Source organism: Lontra canadensis, unplaced genomic scaffold (assembly GCF_010015895.1).
Source record: "Lontra canadensis isolate GAN:19392208 unplaced genomic scaffold, GSC_riverotter_1.0 scaffold545, whole genome shotgun sequence".
Taxonomy (NCBI): Eukaryota; Metazoa; Chordata; class Mammalia; order Carnivora; family Mustelidae; genus Lontra; species Lontra canadensis.
The window spans coordinates 1,236-19,539 of NW_022631535.1; the positions used below are offsets into that span (position 1 = coordinate 1,236).

The 18,304-nt window shown below is 41.4% G+C and overlaps 1 protein-coding gene across 1 annotated transcript in view; it reads left to right on the plus strand.

Annotated features, from left to right (window-relative positions):
* Positions 1–6,501: 6,501 nt before the first annotated feature.
* The window catches only part of LOC116863109 (14-3-3 protein epsilon), a 47,474-nt gene continuing 35,671 nt past the window's right edge, over positions 6,502–18,304 (plus strand). Inside the window, exon 1 of the mRNA XM_032850614.1 lies at positions 6,502–6,686. Within this exon, the coding sequence (XP_032706505.1) occupies positions 6,623–6,686 (64 nt within the window). The 5' untranslated portion in view covers positions 6,502–6,622. The remainder of the gene's footprint in view (positions 6,687–18,304) is intronic.

Below are 18,304 nucleotides of genomic sequence, written 5' to 3' on the forward strand. Positions count from 1 at the left end.
TCTTCGTCTCTCTCTCAAATAAATAAGTAAAAATTTTCAAAACAATTAAAATAGAGCACCTGGGTGTCTCAGTCGTTAAGGGTCTGCCTTCAGCTCAGGTCCATGGTCCTGGGATAGAGTCCTACGTCAGGCTCCCTGCTCAGTGGGGAGCCTGCTTTTTTTCCCCCTGCTCCCACTTCCCCTGCTTGTGTTCCCTCTCTGGCTGTTTTTCTCTGTCAAATAAATAAATAAAATCCTCAAAAAAATTAAAAGAAAAGAAAAAAAAAGAAGAATTAATACCAGCATTCCTGGCTGGCTCAATCAGAGGAGCATGAGGCTCTTGATCTCAGGGTTGTGACTTTGAGGCCCACACTGGGTGTAGAGATTACTAAAAAATAAATTTTTTTTTAAAAAGTACTAGAACAATTGGGGTGCCTGGGTGGCTCAGTGGGTTAAAGCCTCTGCCTTCGGCTCAGGTAATGATCCCAGGGTCCTGGGATCGAGCCCCACATCAGGCTCTCTGCTCAGCGGGGAGCCTGCTTCCTCCTCTCTATCTCTGCCTGCCTCTCCGCCTACTTGTGATCTCTCTCTCTCTGTCAAATAAATAAATAAAATCTTAAAAAAAAAGTAGTAGAAGAATTAACACCAAACCTTCTTAAACTCTTCCAAAAAACAGCTGAAAGAACACATCCTACCTCATTTTGTTACATCAGCTTTACCTGGCCCTCTAACACCAAAGCTGGACAAAGACATGACAAGAAAACTGCAGGTCAATATCTTTTATGAATAGCTGCAAAAATCTTCATCAAAATCGGGCACCTGGGTGGCTCAGTTGGTTGAGCGACTGCCTTCAGCTCAGGTCATGATCCCGGATTTCTGGGATCGAGTCCCACATCGGGCTCCCAGCTCCTTGGGGAGTCCGCTTCTCCCTCTGACCTTCTCCTCTCTCATGCTCTCTCTCACTCATTCTCTCTCAATAAAAAAAAATCTTCATCAAAATAATAGCAAACTAAATACAGCAACAAGACTGTTGCGCACTTCAGATGCCAATTGCAAATAGTGGGTCTCCAGGTTATCTACACTTCTGTCCAACGTGGCTACAAATTGTGAATTATCATGATTTTTCAGGTTTAATAGTTTGCTCTGGTAGTTTACAGAATTCAGGGAAATGCTTTACTTATCTTACTGGTTTATTATAAAGAATACAAACAACCAGATGAAGAAGCACATAAGGTAAATTCTGGAAGGGTCCCAAGCACAGGAACGTCTGAGCCTCTGTGGTTTAGGGTATGCCATCCACCTCCTGGCATGTGGATATAGTCACCAATGTGGAGTCTCTCTAAACCCCATTGTTTGGGGGGCGCCTGGGTGGCTCAGTCAGTTGAGAATCCAACTCTTGACTTTGGTTGAGGTCATGAACTCATGATTTGGCTCAGGTCACAATGGGCATGGAGCCTGCTTAAGATTCTCACCCTTTCCCTCTGACCCTCCCCTTGCTCTCTCCTCAAAAGAAAAAAAAAAAAAACAAAAAACAAGTGGGGAGGTGCTCCTGGGTGGTTTGGTGCGTTAAGTGTCTGCTTTTGGCTGAGGTCATGATTCTGAGATCCTGGGATGAGCCCCATGTCAGGCTCCTCCTTTAAATCTTAAAAAAGAAAAAAAAATTTTTTTTATGGCGTTTCCATTATTTAAGGCATGATTAAATCATTGGCCACTGGTGATTAACTCCCTTCCCAGCCTCTCCCATCCCTAGAGATCAGGAGTAGTGTGGGTAGGGTTAAAAATTACATCTTCCAGATGCTTGGGTGGCTTAGTTGGTTAAGTGTCCCACTCTTGATTTCAGCTCGGGTTATGATCCCAGCATCCTGGGGTAGGGCAGAATGCTAGGCTCTCTGCTCAGTAGGGAGTCTGCTTCTCACTCTCCTTCTTTCTCTGCCTCTCCCTTCCTCTTGTGTTCTCTCTCTCTCTCTCAAATAAATAAAATCTTAAAAAAAAAATAGAAAGCGGGGCGCCTGGGTGGCTCAGTGGGTTAAGCCGCTGCCTTCGGCTCAGGTCATGATCTCAGGGTCCTGGATCGAGTCCTGCATCAGGCTCTCTGCTCAGCAGGGAGCCTGCTTCCCCCCCTCTCTCTCTGCCTGCCTCTCTGTCTACTTGTGATCTCTCTCTGTCAAATAAATAAATAAAATCTCAAAAAAAAATAGAAAGGGACTTATTACATATAACAAAAGAAGCTCCTCACCAGTTCAGGAAGTTTTAAGAGTTTGAGGAGCTCCATTCCAGGAATCAAGCATAAAGGCCAAATATGTTTGGTTTTATGTGTTTGTTTTTGTTTTAATTATATCACAACATCTCAGTATGTTTCTAGGGATTTGTCCATTTGTTATCCAGTTTATTGGCATACCATTGTTCATAATAGTCATAATCCTTATTTCTGTAAAGTTTGTAGTAATGTCACCAGTTTCATTTCTGATTTTATACTTTTTAAAAAGATTTATTTATTAATGAGGGAGAACGAGAGGATAAGCAGGGTGAGGGACAGGGGGAATCTTCAAGCGGACTTCCTGCTGAGTGCAGAGCCCTATGTGGGTCTCCATTTCACCACCCATGAGATCATGACATAAGCCAAAACCAAGAGTCAGATGCTTACCATAGTGAGCCACCCCACTGCCTCTATTTTTTTTTTTTAAGATTTTATTTATTTTAGAGAGAGAGCATGAGAGCAAGTCCAGGAGGCAGAGGGAGAATCTCAAGCAGACTCTTTACCCAGCGCAGAGGCTGATGCAGGGCTCAATCCCACCACCCCAAGATCATGACTTGATCTGAAATCAAGAGTCAATGCTAAGCCGACTGAGCCACCAGGTGCCCCTTGTTTGATTTTAATTTTGAGCTTTTTTTTTTCCTTCTTAGTCAATCTAATTAATGGTTTTTCAGTTATCCTTTTTCAAAGAACCAGCTTTTGGTTGAGTTTTTTTTTTTTTCTATTTTCTATTTCATCTCCACTTTAATCTTTATGTTTATTTCCTTCTGCTAATTTCAGGTTTAGTTTGTTCTTTTTGTAGTTCCTTAAGGTGTTTAATAATAGTTATTTATTAAACAAAGTTTAATGACAAAGTTATAAACAAAGTTTAATAACAGTTTAGTACTTTGAAATCTTTCTTTTCTAGTGTAGGCATTTACAGCTATGAATTTCCCTCTTAGCACATTTTTGTTGCATCTCAGAAGTTTTGGTATATTGTGTTTTGGCTTTTACTCATCTCAAGGTATTTTTAAATTTCCCTTGTGACTTCTTCTTTGCCCCATTATTATTTAACAGCATTACTTAATTTCCACATATTTGTTAATTTTCCAGTTTTTATTTTTAGTTTCAATCCATTGTGATAGGAAATGATATTTTGTATGATTTCAGTCTTTTAACATTTATTAAATTTGTTTTGTAGCCTATCATACAGTCTCCAGTTCTTTAACTTACAGAGGAACACAATGTTTGCTGAAGGGCACATATTATAGAATAGAATTAGGACTGGAACCCAGATGTTTTCTCACCTTTACCATTAAAATTTTTTTTAAAGGTTTTATTTATTTATTTGAAGTCAGAAATCACAAGTAGGCAGAGAGGCAGGCAGAGAGAGTGAGAGAGAGGAGGAAGCAGGCTCCCCGCTGAGCAGAGGACCCTGAGATCATGACCTGAGCTGAAGGCAAAGGCTTTAACCCACTGAGCCACCCAGGCGCCCAAAAGTAGGTATTCTCCAAGGTCTGTTTGGTCTTCTACGTGCACATATTCTCCAGCTGCTTCCATGGCAGCCTCCTTTCAGTTTGGAAGGCCAGTCGCCTTTTCAAATTCCAAGTTTCTATGATCTGTGGGTGATCTGTGAGAACCTTAGAACTAAAACGTGCTAAAAGGAACTCATGTCTTTCTGTGGCATCCATCAGCAACTTTCCCCATCAATCTTATTTTTTGTTAATGGTACTACCACTCATTATCCCAGGAACTCAGGGTGGGAAGATGGAAAGTCAATTTTAATTTTTGTTCTTCCTCACAAAATCTACATATCTGATCAGCTATAAGCTTTTTCCCTCCAAATCTTATTTACTATGTTTCACGATTTTTTTTTAAGATTTTATTTATTTGACAGACAGAAATCACAAGTAGGCAGAGAGGCAGTCAGAGAGAGAGAGAGAGGAGGAAGCAGGCTCCCCGCCGAGCAGAGAGCCTGATGGGGGGCTCCATCCCAGGACCCTGGGATCATGACCTGAGCCGAAGGCAGAGGCTTTAACCCACTGAGCCACCCAGGCGCCCTGTTTCATGATTTTTTAAAAAAGATTTGACACAGAGCAAGCAAGAGAGAGAGAGAAAGAGAGTGAGCAAGCACAAGCAGGGGGAACAGCAGCCAGAGGGAGAAGCAGGCTCTCTGCTGAGCAAGGAGCCCAATGCGGGGCTCAATCCCAGGACCCTGGGATCATGACCTGAGCTGAAGGCAGACGCTTAACCAACTGAGACACCCAGGCGCCCCAAGTATTTTTTTTTAAGATGTTAATTTTTAAGTAATCTGTACACCCAGAATGGGACTCAAACTCACAACCCTGAGATCAAGAGCTGCATGCTCTACCAACTGAGCCAGCCAGGTGCCCCCAGTTACAAACTCTTGCAGCTTTTCTCTGCAATACTATTCCTATTTGTCCTTTCCTTCCCATTTTCACCACAACCGTGTATTACCTTTTACCCGCATTATTATAGCCTGATAATTTAATCTCTTCTTTAATCACGACTGTGTGATCTTTTTCGTATAGTTTTTATTTTATAATCATAAATGTAACTCTGCAATCCAGCTAGACTTGGAAGGGAGTAAAGAAAGTATGTAATCTATAGAATTGCAATGAGAGCACAAAGATAGGATATTTCAACCAGATGGGTGTGGAAGATGTGCTCTCCTGAGCTACAGAAGGAATGTTGTGGTAGTCAAAACACAAGTCAAATTTGTTAGATTTGTCCACAGTCAGCAATGGTGATCATCGGCTGATCTTGCCATTTCTGTACCCAAGGCTCTCAATGGCTTCCACAATAACCTTGCCAAAGACCACATGCTTGCCATCCTTCCAATCTCTCAATCTTGGCAATGCAGATAAAAAACTTTGTGTTGGGTCCTTTATTTGCCACGCACAGATGCTAGAATCTATATGCTTCAGGATGAAATTTTCACCATTAAATTTTTACCCATAGATGGCCTTGCCACCATTGCCATTGATGGTGTGTGAAATCATCACATTGGCGCATACAATCCCGTGAAAGCAGGAATCTTCATAACCAAATCCTTTCTCCCCAGTGCTCAGAGCACGAAAGTTTTCTGCTGTCTTTGCAACTTTGACTGCAAACAATTTGAAGGAGGAGGGCCCAAGGGCTCCCCATCTAGAGCCTTGACGGAGGACACGGTGGCATTATCCTTCGCTGGGTGGCACAGATGGCTCTGGGGCAGCAGCTCTGCAAGGACTGCTGTGCAATCTTTATTGATCTTTTCAGAGTCTATCTATGATGGCAACCTCCATGCAAAATCATAGAAACATAACTCCCTTGTGCCCACAGAATAAGGTGCATCTAAGGTTCTTCATAATTTGGTTACAACCTAAGGGTTTTTTTTTTTTTTTTTTTTTTGGGGGGGGGGGGGTTTTTTTAAAAATAGGTTCCACGCCCAATGTGGGACTTGAACTCAGGACTCGGGATTGAGAGTTGCGTGCTCTAAAGACTAAGCCAACCAGAAGCCCCCAACCTTGTTTTTATTCCACATCTATTGCACACCCCACCACATGGTTTGTATTTTAACGTGAGCTCCAGCCTTGCAACCAATACTTTATTGGGTACAAGGTGCTGGGGATCCACTGGGAAGCAAAACAGGCCAGGTTCTTTCTCACTTCTGCCTCTTCAATCTCGATTAATCTTGGTCCCACTCTTTCACAACTTGCAGTCCAGACTAGACTTCTCTAACTTCCTTGTTCCTATCCATGGCAGACCTAGGGTGAAAAGGAAGGCTAAAAGGGAGCAGACTGCAAAATCTTCTATGTGAGCTGAGGTGCGAAAACTGCGAGGCCCCTTCCCTTACCATTTATAGCAGACTCCCACTCTTTACCCCGTGTCAAAAGGGTGTGAAAAAGGCCCAGGACTGGGCTTGGCTGGGAAAACAGGTTAGGTAGAGAAGTTGGTTTCAGTGAGGAAGGCCTGCCATTACAAAAACCGTTAGAGCTTTCTCTGCCCTCAGGTCTAGGCGTGGGCCCTCCGCACACTCAGGATCCCTCGCTCACTCTCTTCAGAATTGGTCCAGGCAGCTCCCCCCACCCCCGACTCTGTCTCCGGGCTGCTCTCCCTCCCAGCCGTCGCAGTTCCCGCCTTAGCCCTCCAACGCCCTCGGAGTCCACGGAGGAGGGACCGCTAGCTGGTTCCAGCCTCTTCGGGCTCTGAGCTCCCGGATCCGCCCCCCGCGCCAGTTGCCAGGGAGCGGTTGCCATAGAGCTGAGCAGTTGTCCGCGTGCGCAGGCGGAAGTCCCGGATTGAGGCGCCGCCATTTTTGCTGCCCGGACACGGAGCGAGAGGCTGAGAGAGTCGGAGACTCTATCCGCTTCCATCCGTCGCGCAGACCCTGCCGGAGCCGCTACCGCTATGGATGATCGGGAGGATCTGGTGTACCAGGCGAAGCTGGCCGAGCAGGCTGAGCGATACGACGGTGAGTTGGGGGGGCAATAGGGGGCTGGAATTCTCGGACCCTCTGCCGCCGCCCACAGAGGCCGGGAGCAGGAGACAAAATGGCGGCATCGTCTCCGAGCTTGGCCGGGGACGTGGATTCGGAAAGTAGGAAATGCCCTGTGGGCTCCCGGAGCGGCGGGAGGCCCCAGACCCGGGAATTTGACCCCTTTGGCGTCTTCTGCTACACACACTCGCGGGCCAGGAGGCCGAGGGGAAAGGGTGGAGGAGTTGGTTGTAAAATGGCGGCTGGGGGGAGGGCGAGTCCCGGGGCGGGGGAGGGGGAGGAGATGGCGGGTGCTATCTCCGGGCGAGCGAGCCCCAAGGGAGCATCTGGGCCGTCTTCGGATGTGGAGAACAATTGGGTGGGGTGATGGGGGGGGGGGGAAGAAACACTCTCCACATTAGGGAGAGTAGCACCAGGAGCTGCACGGGCGCCTTTCACAGAAATATGGCGGGTGGGGGCGGTGGCTTGTCCCCGGAGGCCCAGTGTGGGGCGGCGGCTGTGGAGTCTCACAAAGGAGAATCCTTGCGAGCGGAGGGCTGCTTTGGGTTTGTGGTGGAGGGCAGTCTTGGGTGAGGGTTGGGGAAGGACAGAGTGGGAATCACTGCAGTTCATCCTTGAGCGGAGGCCAGCTGAGATGCTGCGATCGGATTTCCTTTCTGTAGGCCGACACACCTTGTGTTGAGGGTTTTTAAGGCTTTCCGTTCAACCTCGCCTTCTTCTGGGGAGGTCTAGAAAAACCTCACGGTCCCTTTCCTGGCCTTATCCTGGAGAGCTCGAAGTTCTTGTAATCATTTTCTGGCACCGTTAGCTGGAGGTTCTGGCGGATAGAGCTTTGAACAGGGAACAAGGAGACCATGACTCTGAATCCCACAAATGCCCGTGTCTCAGTTTACCAGTGTGTAAAAATGTTGATTTTCCTATTTACACGAACCATCATGATAAATGGAAAGACCTGTGGGAAAATAAAGTTATTTCAAATAAGGTTTAGTAATTGTATCTTGGTCACTCCCCGGGATTGGAATGCGTGTTTGTTGTACTTCGTTGGGGATCGTAACCTATCCCAGGCACTCACCCGATGCTTGGGTTTTTGGATTTTGAACATAGGGCATCCCGGCAGATCCTATTTTCTTTTTTCTCTTTTAAATAAATGGCTCTGTGTACAGTTTTGAACAGTTCTTTGTTCATTGCTTCTTTGCCTTCTAGGTTCTTTAGTTTTTTTTTTTCAGAACTTGATCGAAATGTCCATTGTGTCCGTTTTAGTGATTCTCAGGCTGCTTTTTAAAATTAACCCCCCCCCCACTACCTTTAGTTTTGACCTAGGTACTTGAATTACCCCCATATCTGTTAAACTGTAGTATTATAAAAAAAAAAAAAATTCTTAAATGTGGCTTCTGTGCTTCAGAGGCTCTCCAGGGTGAGAGAAGTTTGGAATCCAGTGCCATCGATGTTCAGATTTTTTCGTAATTACTGAAGCCACTTACTTTTCAAAATGCTTTGTAGGGCCCTTGCTTTCCTTGAATGCCTGGTTGGTCATGTGTATAGCCACAGGGGTAGTCCCAGTGTATCGTACATTAGGATTCAGGAATTTGAAAATTAGGCTAGGGACTCAAATTGAAGAAGGGTGTAGTGCACTAAAATTTGTGTTTTAAATCCTTAAATGTCTCTTTGTATTGAACAAGATTCTTGGGAGGGGGAGGAAAATAAGATGGGGAAGTACAGCTCGAGGTCGGATTTGTCTTTATTTCAGTGTTTAAAAGTGAAACAATGTAGGTGTGCTGGTAGTGAAAGTTCTTTCTTTTCCCCCCTTATGCCCCCAGTGGGTTCCTCTCTTAATCTGTTAGTCTCCTTGGGAGGAAACCTGAAATTATATTTGAATGCTTTCTGGTCTGTGAGAATTTAGGTTTTGAGTCAGCTTGCTAGGATAACCAAAAAGGATGTGGAGGAAGGGTTTTTTGTTGTTGGTTTCTTCTTCTTCTTCTTCTTTTTTTTTTTTTTTTAATTTGTTTTAAAAACTGAATTGGAAGCTCATGGTTGTAGCTTCCAAGTGAATGACGGTTTAGTAGTAATATTTTGGATTTGAGTGTTGAGGAATTTTAATGAAACCCTTACTAGTTATTCAGCATAGCACTGTATAGAGAGAGCCACATCGTTAATTGTATCTTCTTCAGGATAGAAAGCGGGAGGGAAATAGGATCTACCCGGTGGGGAGGAACTCCACTGTCTGTCGGGCACAAGATAGGAATTTTTTGGAAGGGAAGAAAAGAAAGGCAGTCATCAGGAATCAGCCTCTACCTGTGTCCATTCTTTCATTGGGTACAACAGTTGAGTTTTGTTTGTGGTGACTAAAATTTCCCATAGTTTTAGTCACTGAACAGTATGTGGTGTGGGAGTGGAAGATAGGAAAAGTGAGTTTGAATGATTTGGTTTTGGGTACTTGGATGTAAATATCAGCTTTTCTTGTTTCCTGCAGTATCTTTTATTTTGCATAGTCTGTTGACCTTAATACTTATTTGTAGCATTATTTAGTTATGTCCTGGGGAATTGGAATCAATTTATATGGATCATTTAATGGTACTAGAGGAAGAGCTAAGCTGTGTTCAGGAAAAGGCTGCTGGTGGGTTCCAGATAGGCTAGGACTGTTCATCTTGAAGATTAAATCTAGCCTCTCATCACTTAATAAGTCTGAAGTCTAAGGGATAGTTTTTACAACATTTGTAGCTGTATGAGTCAAATCTATTACCTTTTAACATTCCTTAACCAAGTCTTACTCTCTCATATATATATATATATAAACCCCATTGGTAAAGAAAAGAGAAGATTTCACGTTTTTCAAATTCGAGGGGGTCAGCATAAAGTACGTTTGGGTTTGTGAGGTAGTTGCTGGCTTTGTCCTTCCCTTACCTTTTCCCTGTGATGATTGCTCCATGTGGGGCAAGAGTAAAGTTTTGATGGTTGCTGTTGATTATTCATTCTCTCTCTGAATGCATCGATACTAGGAAGGCATTTATTTTGAGTCTACTTATTGAGAGCTGTCCTTTTAAAACACCAGAGCCTTATCTCTAGCTTATTTTGGTAGTCAGTGAAAGGTGGGGAAATGTTTTAAAATAACTCCTTAATACATGTTATGGGGAAAATAGGTAAATAGTAAATTAACTTTAGAGAGGGAGGGAGTGAGAGCAAGGTGTGATCAGGGGGAGGGGTACAAGGAGAGGGGGGAGAGAGACTCCTAAGCAGGCTCCACAGCCATCTAGAAGCCTGGTGCAGGGCTTGATCTCACAACCCTGAGCTGAAACCAAGATCCCTACGCTTAACCGCAATTGAGCCACCCAGGCACTCCAGCAAATTAACTTTAGTAATGAGTTTAAAACAGGTTGCTGTCAATTCTTTACTTAGGCCAGTAATTTTTATTACTGCATTTTCAGTTAATGGAGTTAACTTTATCGTATATATTTTTTCTCCTGCCTAAACGTAAGCTGAATTGGATACTCTGCTCATTAAAGCAAATGCTCCATTGTGTTTAGAGGGGTTTTTCTTTAAGCACTTAAAAAAATTTTTAAGTAAACTACATCACATGTGGAGCTTGAAGTCACTGACCCCAAGATCGAGAGTCACATGGTCCACCACCTGAGCCAGCTGGGCACCCCTACTTTAGACTTCCATACAATATTGTGTGTAATGAGCAAATTTCAGTTTATTTTATTGGCTTCCCAAACTATGGAATATAATGAAATTGTAATCTGAGATGATGGGAGTAAATGCTTACTACTGTGCACATACCTAGGTATCCTTTTCACCTTTATGTGAAAAGGTCTCAGCTTGAATTATATGAGGTAGAACACATAGTCTGAGCAAAATTTGGATTCAGTAAGTACAAGAAAACACACTGAAAATTTATATAAACAAGCAGGCTTATCATAATTGTCTAATAGTTCGGTCAAGGGAATATGAAATATTGGAAAAATTTCCTGACTTTAACCTGGTATAGCAAGTGAATTTTCAGTCTGGTAACTTAATGTACTGAATTTTACAAATGAGTTACCAATACTTTTAAGAAGTTGAAAGCATGATTAAAAAAAAGGCCTGTAGGCTGAATTTGCAGCAGATTTCCTTTTTACCTTACATTTGTGTATTTAAGCAATAATGACAGGAGTAGGGTAAAGTTTAAATTTTTAAACTATTTAATGCCGCATTTATATAGAACTTCACTCAGGAACCACTTTCACAGACATTTTTACCTATTTCAGGTATCAGTGAACTAGATAATGTTACTTCCATTTAGTGGTTCAGAAACGTGAATTTGAGATGTCGTGATTTTTTTTTTTCTCTGCCACATGACTGGTACGCTAGTAAATGGCAAAGCCAGAACTTGTCTGCTGACCTTTAGATGAGTACTCTTATTTTCCTAAGCCACTGACAAAAGACCTATGTGTAACTAAGTAAGGTAGTACCTTGGGAGTGTGCCTATTTCTTTAGCAGTTACTTCAAATAATATGTCTTGGTGTTTATGACTGGTATCCATCATAAATAGTAGATAAAATATCTTAATGCTTTTCTGAAGAAACCTTGTACTTCCAGAACAATCCCACCTTGGGGCACCTGGCTGGCTCAGAAGAGCATGCAACTCTTGATCTTGGGGTCCTGAGTTCCAGCCCCAGGATGAGTGTAGCCATTACTAAAAAAATAATAAGCTTAAAAAAAAAATCTCATTTTAAGGCACAGTAAATTAAGTTAGAATGAGGGATTTTAGGTAATCTCAAAATGTGTGTTTGCATATTGTTTTCTTGGTTTGTCATGGTGTCTGTGCTGGGGTATGGCTAATGCGTGCATTTCTGCAAATTGCTTTTTTAAAGGCAATCCCCACCCCCCCCAGCGTTGTCTTGATGGATGCAGCCTTTTAGTTAATGGTATAGTCATAACACTTTCAGGAGGGGGAAATGTTGGCAAATAATTTGCAGAGGTTCCAAATATTAACCTAGATAACTATCAAAAAGAATCTGTTAAGGGGTAGTGGGGAACAGCAACAAAAAGTTTTGTCTGTTTTTGAAGTGGTCACGTAACAATTTGGTACAGTTAAATACTGATATACCCTAGTTGACAAATTGGTTTGCCAACATAATTGTATGTTTTAAGCTCATTAACTAAATATAACTAAATAAAAACTAAAACATGTTAATGAGGTTACATCATAATAACTGGGTCGTAATAACTGCCATAATAATTAAAGGGTCATCAAGATTTATCATTCGAATCAGGATGCCTTGAAACGAAGGGGTACCAGTTCATAATAGTGCTGGGATAGCAAGCGTAAACTAGGATTGTCCTGAGCTGCAAACTTGCCTTATGGTTATCATACTTATGACCATTTGTTCTACTCATCTCATTTGGGTTCATACAAAAGTTCTTTTTTTTTTTTTTTTTTTTTTTTTTAAAGATAGTTATTTATTTGAGAGAGAGACAGACACAAGAGAGGAAATACAAGCAGGGGGGAGTGGGAGAGGGAGAAGCAGGCCTCTTGCCGAGCAGGGAGCCTCATACGGGGCTCAGTCTCAGGAAAGACCCTGGGATAGTGACCTGAGCCGAAGGCAGACGCTTAACGACTGAACCACCCAGGAGCCCCTAGATTGATACAAAAGTTCTTAAGCTTTGTCCATCCCCTCTACCACAGAAGTATCTTAGATTCAAGTCCCCTTTCTGAAATGAAGTTAACGTTTGGCAGAACATAAGAGAAATCAAAGGCAAAGTAAAAGATTTCCTCCTCCCCTCTCCCCCAGTTGGGAACTTGAAAAGTCAAGGATAGTTGCTGAAAATAGAGCTTGCTGGCATACCAACTAGTCAACCTGACTGATAGTGTCCAGGCCAAGTATGTTGGTTTTATGTATGTCTACCTTGAGCTAGATGAGTGTTTAAAAATACTTAGAAGCAGTATTTGTCCCTAAACTCAGAACTTTTTCCCCAGATATGTGTTTATAGTCTCACCCATACCTTGTTAGGACTATTTTGTTTAGAACACCGAATTCTGTTTTAGAAACATGGCCATGATCCTGGTTTATCTTGTTTGAAATTTAATCTTGAATTTATTGCCCCTCTTCCAGTGATCTAGCTCAGTAGTTGGGCAGATCTGTCATTGGTAGCCTTGTGATCAGGTCAGGATTTTATTCAGCTAAAGTGATAAGTATTTTTTTATATATAAAATTTGAAGGAGACACTTTATACTAAGGGTTATGGCTATTTCATACTTTGGCAGATGCAGTAGTGCAAAGGCCTTGGAATCATCTGGATTCTCTATCTTATAAAATGGCGATTCCGGTAACTTGCGTTGCCTGCTGATTTACAGGGTTGTATTGAAATTAAAGGGTTTAGTAAAGGGCAGAGTATAATACTTGGCCAGGTAATATTACTTATTGTGAAAAACTCCTTCTTTCCAGTGTGAAAGATGGAAGTGTATGTTTTTGCTACTGATACACTATGGTTGTATTAGAAGATGACCTACCCGCCCCCCCCCCTTTTTTTTAAAGATTCTATTTATTTGACACAGAGAGAGAGATCACAAGTAGGCAGAGAGACAGGCAGAGAGAGAGGGGAAGGAGGCTCCCCGCTCCCAGGACCCTGAGGCCATGACCCAAGCCAAAGGTAGAGGCTTAACCCACTGAGCCACCAAGGTGCCCCATGACCTACGATTTTTGAATTATTCCTAGCAAGCATTCTCTTGTCATTTTAGTACCCAAGTTATATTTGCATAAAGAAAAGTTAGTTCTCAAAATAAAATCCTTAATTGTAATTCAGATGTGAAAATACTCATATCCTGAAAGTGAATGTGGCTAAATTAAATCCAATCAAGATAATCTATAATTTGGCCATTTTGAGCTGCTATGTAGTATTTTTGATACTAATTTCAGGTTAATATTCAGGAGAATATGCATGTGTCCCTGGCAGATACAACACTTGTTATATGTGGATTTGGAATGAAAGGTTCCATAGAATAAAAATATAAAGTAATTCAGGGTTAAAATATTTTTGTTAGCGGTCTCAGATTACTGACTAGGAACCTAGAGCCAATTTTGTGAATTGTGATTCTAAAGATGTATGGTAAGCCTTGGGTAGTGAATGGGTTCTGATTTAATAAAATGTTACCAGTTAATACTACTTAATCCTTGGTGGTTAGTCGGTTGAGGTCTTTGGAAAAGTTATTGTGAACACCTTTGTTTTGTAGAAATGTGTTCTGCTTAAGTTTGTGTGATTAATTGATTCTTTCATTAGTTGATTTTTTAAAAAAAAATTATTTGAGAGGGAGGGGAAGGGCAGAGGGACTGGGAGACTCCCCACTGAGCAAGTAGCTGGACCCTGAGATCATGACCTGAGCTGAAGTCAGATGCTTAACTGACAGCCACCGAGGCACCCCTTAATTGATTTTGTTGTTGTTAATAGGTTAAATTTTATGTTACATAGTAAAACTTTATGAAAGTACTACCATGAAAATTTCAAAACATCTTGTGCTCTTTGACAAGAAAATATCTGACAGTTATGATACTATTTTTAGATTTTCCAAAAGGAATTCATTAATGAAATTTCTTTCTGTGCAGTATAGACTTCTTCCTCACAATTTTAAAACTGTTGAAATTTTGATGATGTTTTTTTTTTTTGTCTGTTCAGAGACTTAGGAAAAGTCAAATTGGTAATAAATCTGAATAAATAGTATAACTTCCCTCTTAAAGTGTATCAGTACAAGGGTTATTTCTGTTCATTCCCCTCTCCCCATGTATTTCACAACAAAATGTTAATGTTTCTTTTTTGTGTCTTCTAATTCTATAGAAATTATGAGAAGAAATTTAGACCTTGAGCTCTTTTTTCCTTTTTCCCCAGTATATCAGTGTCTTAGGTAACTTACCTGGCCAATCTTTTACTTTCTACCTCTATTTTCTTTGCACCTCATCTTTAAAAAAAATTTTTTTTTACTTTGAAGATTTTATTTGTTTATTTGACAGGCAGAGATCACAAATAGGCAGAGAGGCAGGCAGAGAGATGGGGGAAGCAGGCTCCCTGCTGAGCAGAGAGCCTGGTGCGGGGCTTGAGCCAAGATCCGGAGATCATGACCCTATGACCTGAGCCGAAGGCAGAGGCCCAACCCACTAAGCCACCCAGGCGCCCCACACCTCATCTTTTTGTTTCTAGCACAGCTAAACATGTTAACTGCCTGAGGGAATATCGTCCTAAACTCTGAAAGGAGAAATCTCCTGTTTTGATGGGGTAAGGGAATTCCGCACCTCCCCCAATATTGAGACTGATGGGAGAGGTACATTTTTGCAGTCAAAATTATAGAATCTGGGTAGAAGGTTGTCTTGTTTTTTACCTAACAGGATAATTGGAAGTTCTTTAGAAGGCTTAAACAAATTTTTTTCCTGTTTCTAGGGAAGTAAATTTTACAGTGAGAGGTAGTTCTGTTTAGGGTGGTACCAGAAGAAAAAAATAGTATGTGCTTGAATGTCGAGATTATTGTGTTTTGAAAAGTTTTAGTATTCAGAGTATTAAAAGTAAGTTCCAAAGGCATTTGACAAGTATACATATTGAGATCCAACTATGTACCAGGCACTGTTCCAGACACTTGGGATTCATCATTAAACAAAATAGACAAAGGGTTTCTTCAAGGAGCTTACATTGTAGTGAATGTTATAAACACTTTAGAATTATTCTTCTGTTAGTATGTGTAATAGAGTTAATTTGAATTAGTAACAACAGTGGTATTGGACATAATGCACTATATATACCTAATGCAGGTCCCTGTCCCATATCAAAGACTATAGAAAACTTGAAAGTGTGCTTGTTTTCTCTTTTCTTTCTCTTTCTCTCTTTTTCTTTCCTTCTCTTCTCTTCTCTTCTCTTCTCTTCTCTTCTCTTCTCTTCTCTTCTCCTTTCATAGGCTCCACGCCTAGCGTGGGGCTTGAACTCAAGACCTGAGCAGAGATCAAGAGTTGGATGCTTAGGGGCGCCTGGGTGGCTCAGTTGTTACGTGTCTGCCTTAGGCTCAGGTCATGATCCCGGGGTCCTGGGATTGAGCCCTGCATGGGGCTCCCCACTTGGTGGGAAGCCTGCCTCTCCTCTCCCACTCCCCCTATTTGTATTCCCTCTCTAGCTGTATCTGTCTCTCTTTCTCTCCCTTTCTCTCTGTCAAATAAAATCTTTAAAAAAAGAAGAGTTAGGGGCACCTGGGTGGCTCAGTGGGTTAAGCCTCTGCCTTCAGCTCAGGTCATAATCTCAGGGTCCTGGGATTGAGCCCTGCATCAGCTCTCTGCTCTGCGGGGAGCCTGCTTCCTCCTCTTTCTGCCTGCCTTTCTGCCTACTTGTGATCTCTGTCAAATAAATAAATAAAATCTTAAAAAAAAAGTTAAAAAATTTTTTTTCATGGACTTTATGATTATAAAACTCTATAATTACTACTAACAACTATATATATGCCAGGTTCTTATTATTTCTCTGAATCTTCAAAAAAACCAAAAAACAAAACCCTGCATAGTAAATACAACACCCATTTTACAGGTAAGGATTAAGAATTTTAGGAAAGGTGACAGGTAATAGGTAACATCACTGGGATGCATCTGTTTTACTCCCAGGCTGATAAGACTTCCATACTTGTGTAAAATAAACATTAGTCTAAACTGCTTTTGAAGCTCTATTTCTGTTCCTTAGATTTTAATTTGATTTAATTTTTAAAAAGATTTTTATTTATTTATTGTTAGAGACATAGTGAGAGACAGAACACCAGCAGGAGGAGTGGGAGAGGGGGAAGCAGGGTTCCTGCTGGGCGGGGAGCCCAATTCCGAGCTTGATCCAGGACCCTGAAATGACCTGAGCCAAAGGCAGCTGCTTAACGATTGAGCCACCAAGGTGCCCCTAGATTTTAATTTTATAACTTAAAAGTTGCCTCGAATGGTCTTTTGACTTCATGTCTCTTTGTAACATTTTCTTTCACACGAAGGAGACAGAAGGGTATGCAGATTGAGTATATTTTCCAGTGAAGAGGCAAAAAGAGATGGTAGAACAAACACTGGACCAGAAGTAATTAAATTTAGGGAAGGTCTGTCCTGTCCAGATTTTTTTTTTTTCCCTAAAGATTTTATTTATTTATTTGACAGAGATCGCAAATAGGCAGAGAGGCGGTATTGGGGGGGAGGGAAGCAGTCTTCCTGGAGGGAGCCTGATGTGGGGCTTGATCCCAGGACCTCGAGATCATGACCTGGGCCAAAGACAGAGGCTTAACCCATTGAGGTACCCAGGCGCCTCTCATGTCCAGATTTTATCTCAATTATTCTTCTTTTAGACATGTTACTTTCAGGGCTTGTTTTTCCCATCTGTATATTAAGAAATTTCTGAAAGTTATTTTATGAATTTGCAGGTAGATTTTTTAAAAAAATATTTGCCTTGTGAGTAGTGGATGGAGAGCTATGAAATCTAAATTCAGCTCTGGGATTACATCTATGCAGTTTTGATTCTACTCCAGCTAATTTAGCTACTGGTTTGTTGAATAGAAAAGTTGCGTTCTCCAAATTTGCATTTATATTTCTACTTGTGTTGAATGAGTTATAAGGTTGAACAATATGAAATTACCAGTTTCCATCATTTTTTTAGTCGAAATGTAGTTAACATATGATGTACAGGTGTACAATGTAGTGATTCAATAATTCTGTACATTGTGCAGTGCTCAGCACACATGTGTAGTTAACTGTCTCTAACCATACTAAGTTATTACAGTATATTTGACTATATTCCCTATGCTGTATGTACTTTTTATCATGGTGACTTTTTTATAACTGGAAGTTACCTCAGTTTCAGTCATTTTTGACCTACAAAAATGATCATTTTCTATGGTACAACCTAAGTTAAGTAGTGGTTGGAAGGTCTGGAAGGTGAGGCCTCAATATACCCCAAAAGACATTAAGGTTTTAAGGAAGTACCAGGGTTATTGAGGTACTGTACATGAATATTTTCTGAGGTTGGTTTTGCTTTTTTGTAATTGTGTAATTTTTTTTGTTGTTGTTATTTTGTAATTCTGTGTTGGCTGGTTTATTTTTTTTTGGTAATTGATTTTAACGTATTTTAGTTTTCTGGGTCTGTTGTCTTTTATTTCTTTTTCAGGATAATTAAATTTGTCCTGTTTGCAGGGTTTTTGTTTGTTTTGTTTTTGTTTTTTAAGATTTTATTTATTTGACAGAATTGAGAGAACAAGAGAAGGGGAGAGTAAGAGGGAGAAGCAGACTCCCCACTGAGCAGGGAGCCTGATGCTAGACTCTATCCTGGGACTCGTGGTTCATGACTTGAGCTGAAGGCAGTTTTCTTTTTTTTTTTAAGATTTTATTTATTTATTTATTTATTTATTTATTTATTTATTTATTTGACAGAGATCAAAGTAGACAGAGAGGCAGGCAGAGAGAGAGAGAGAGAGAGAGCGGAGGAAGCTGGCTCCCTCCTGAGCAGAGAGCCCAACACGGGGCTCGATCCCAGGACCCTTGGGATCATGACCTGAGCTGAAGGCAGAGCCTTTAACCCCATGAGCCACCCAGGCGCCCTGAAGGCAGTTTTTTAACTGAACTTCCCAGCTACTG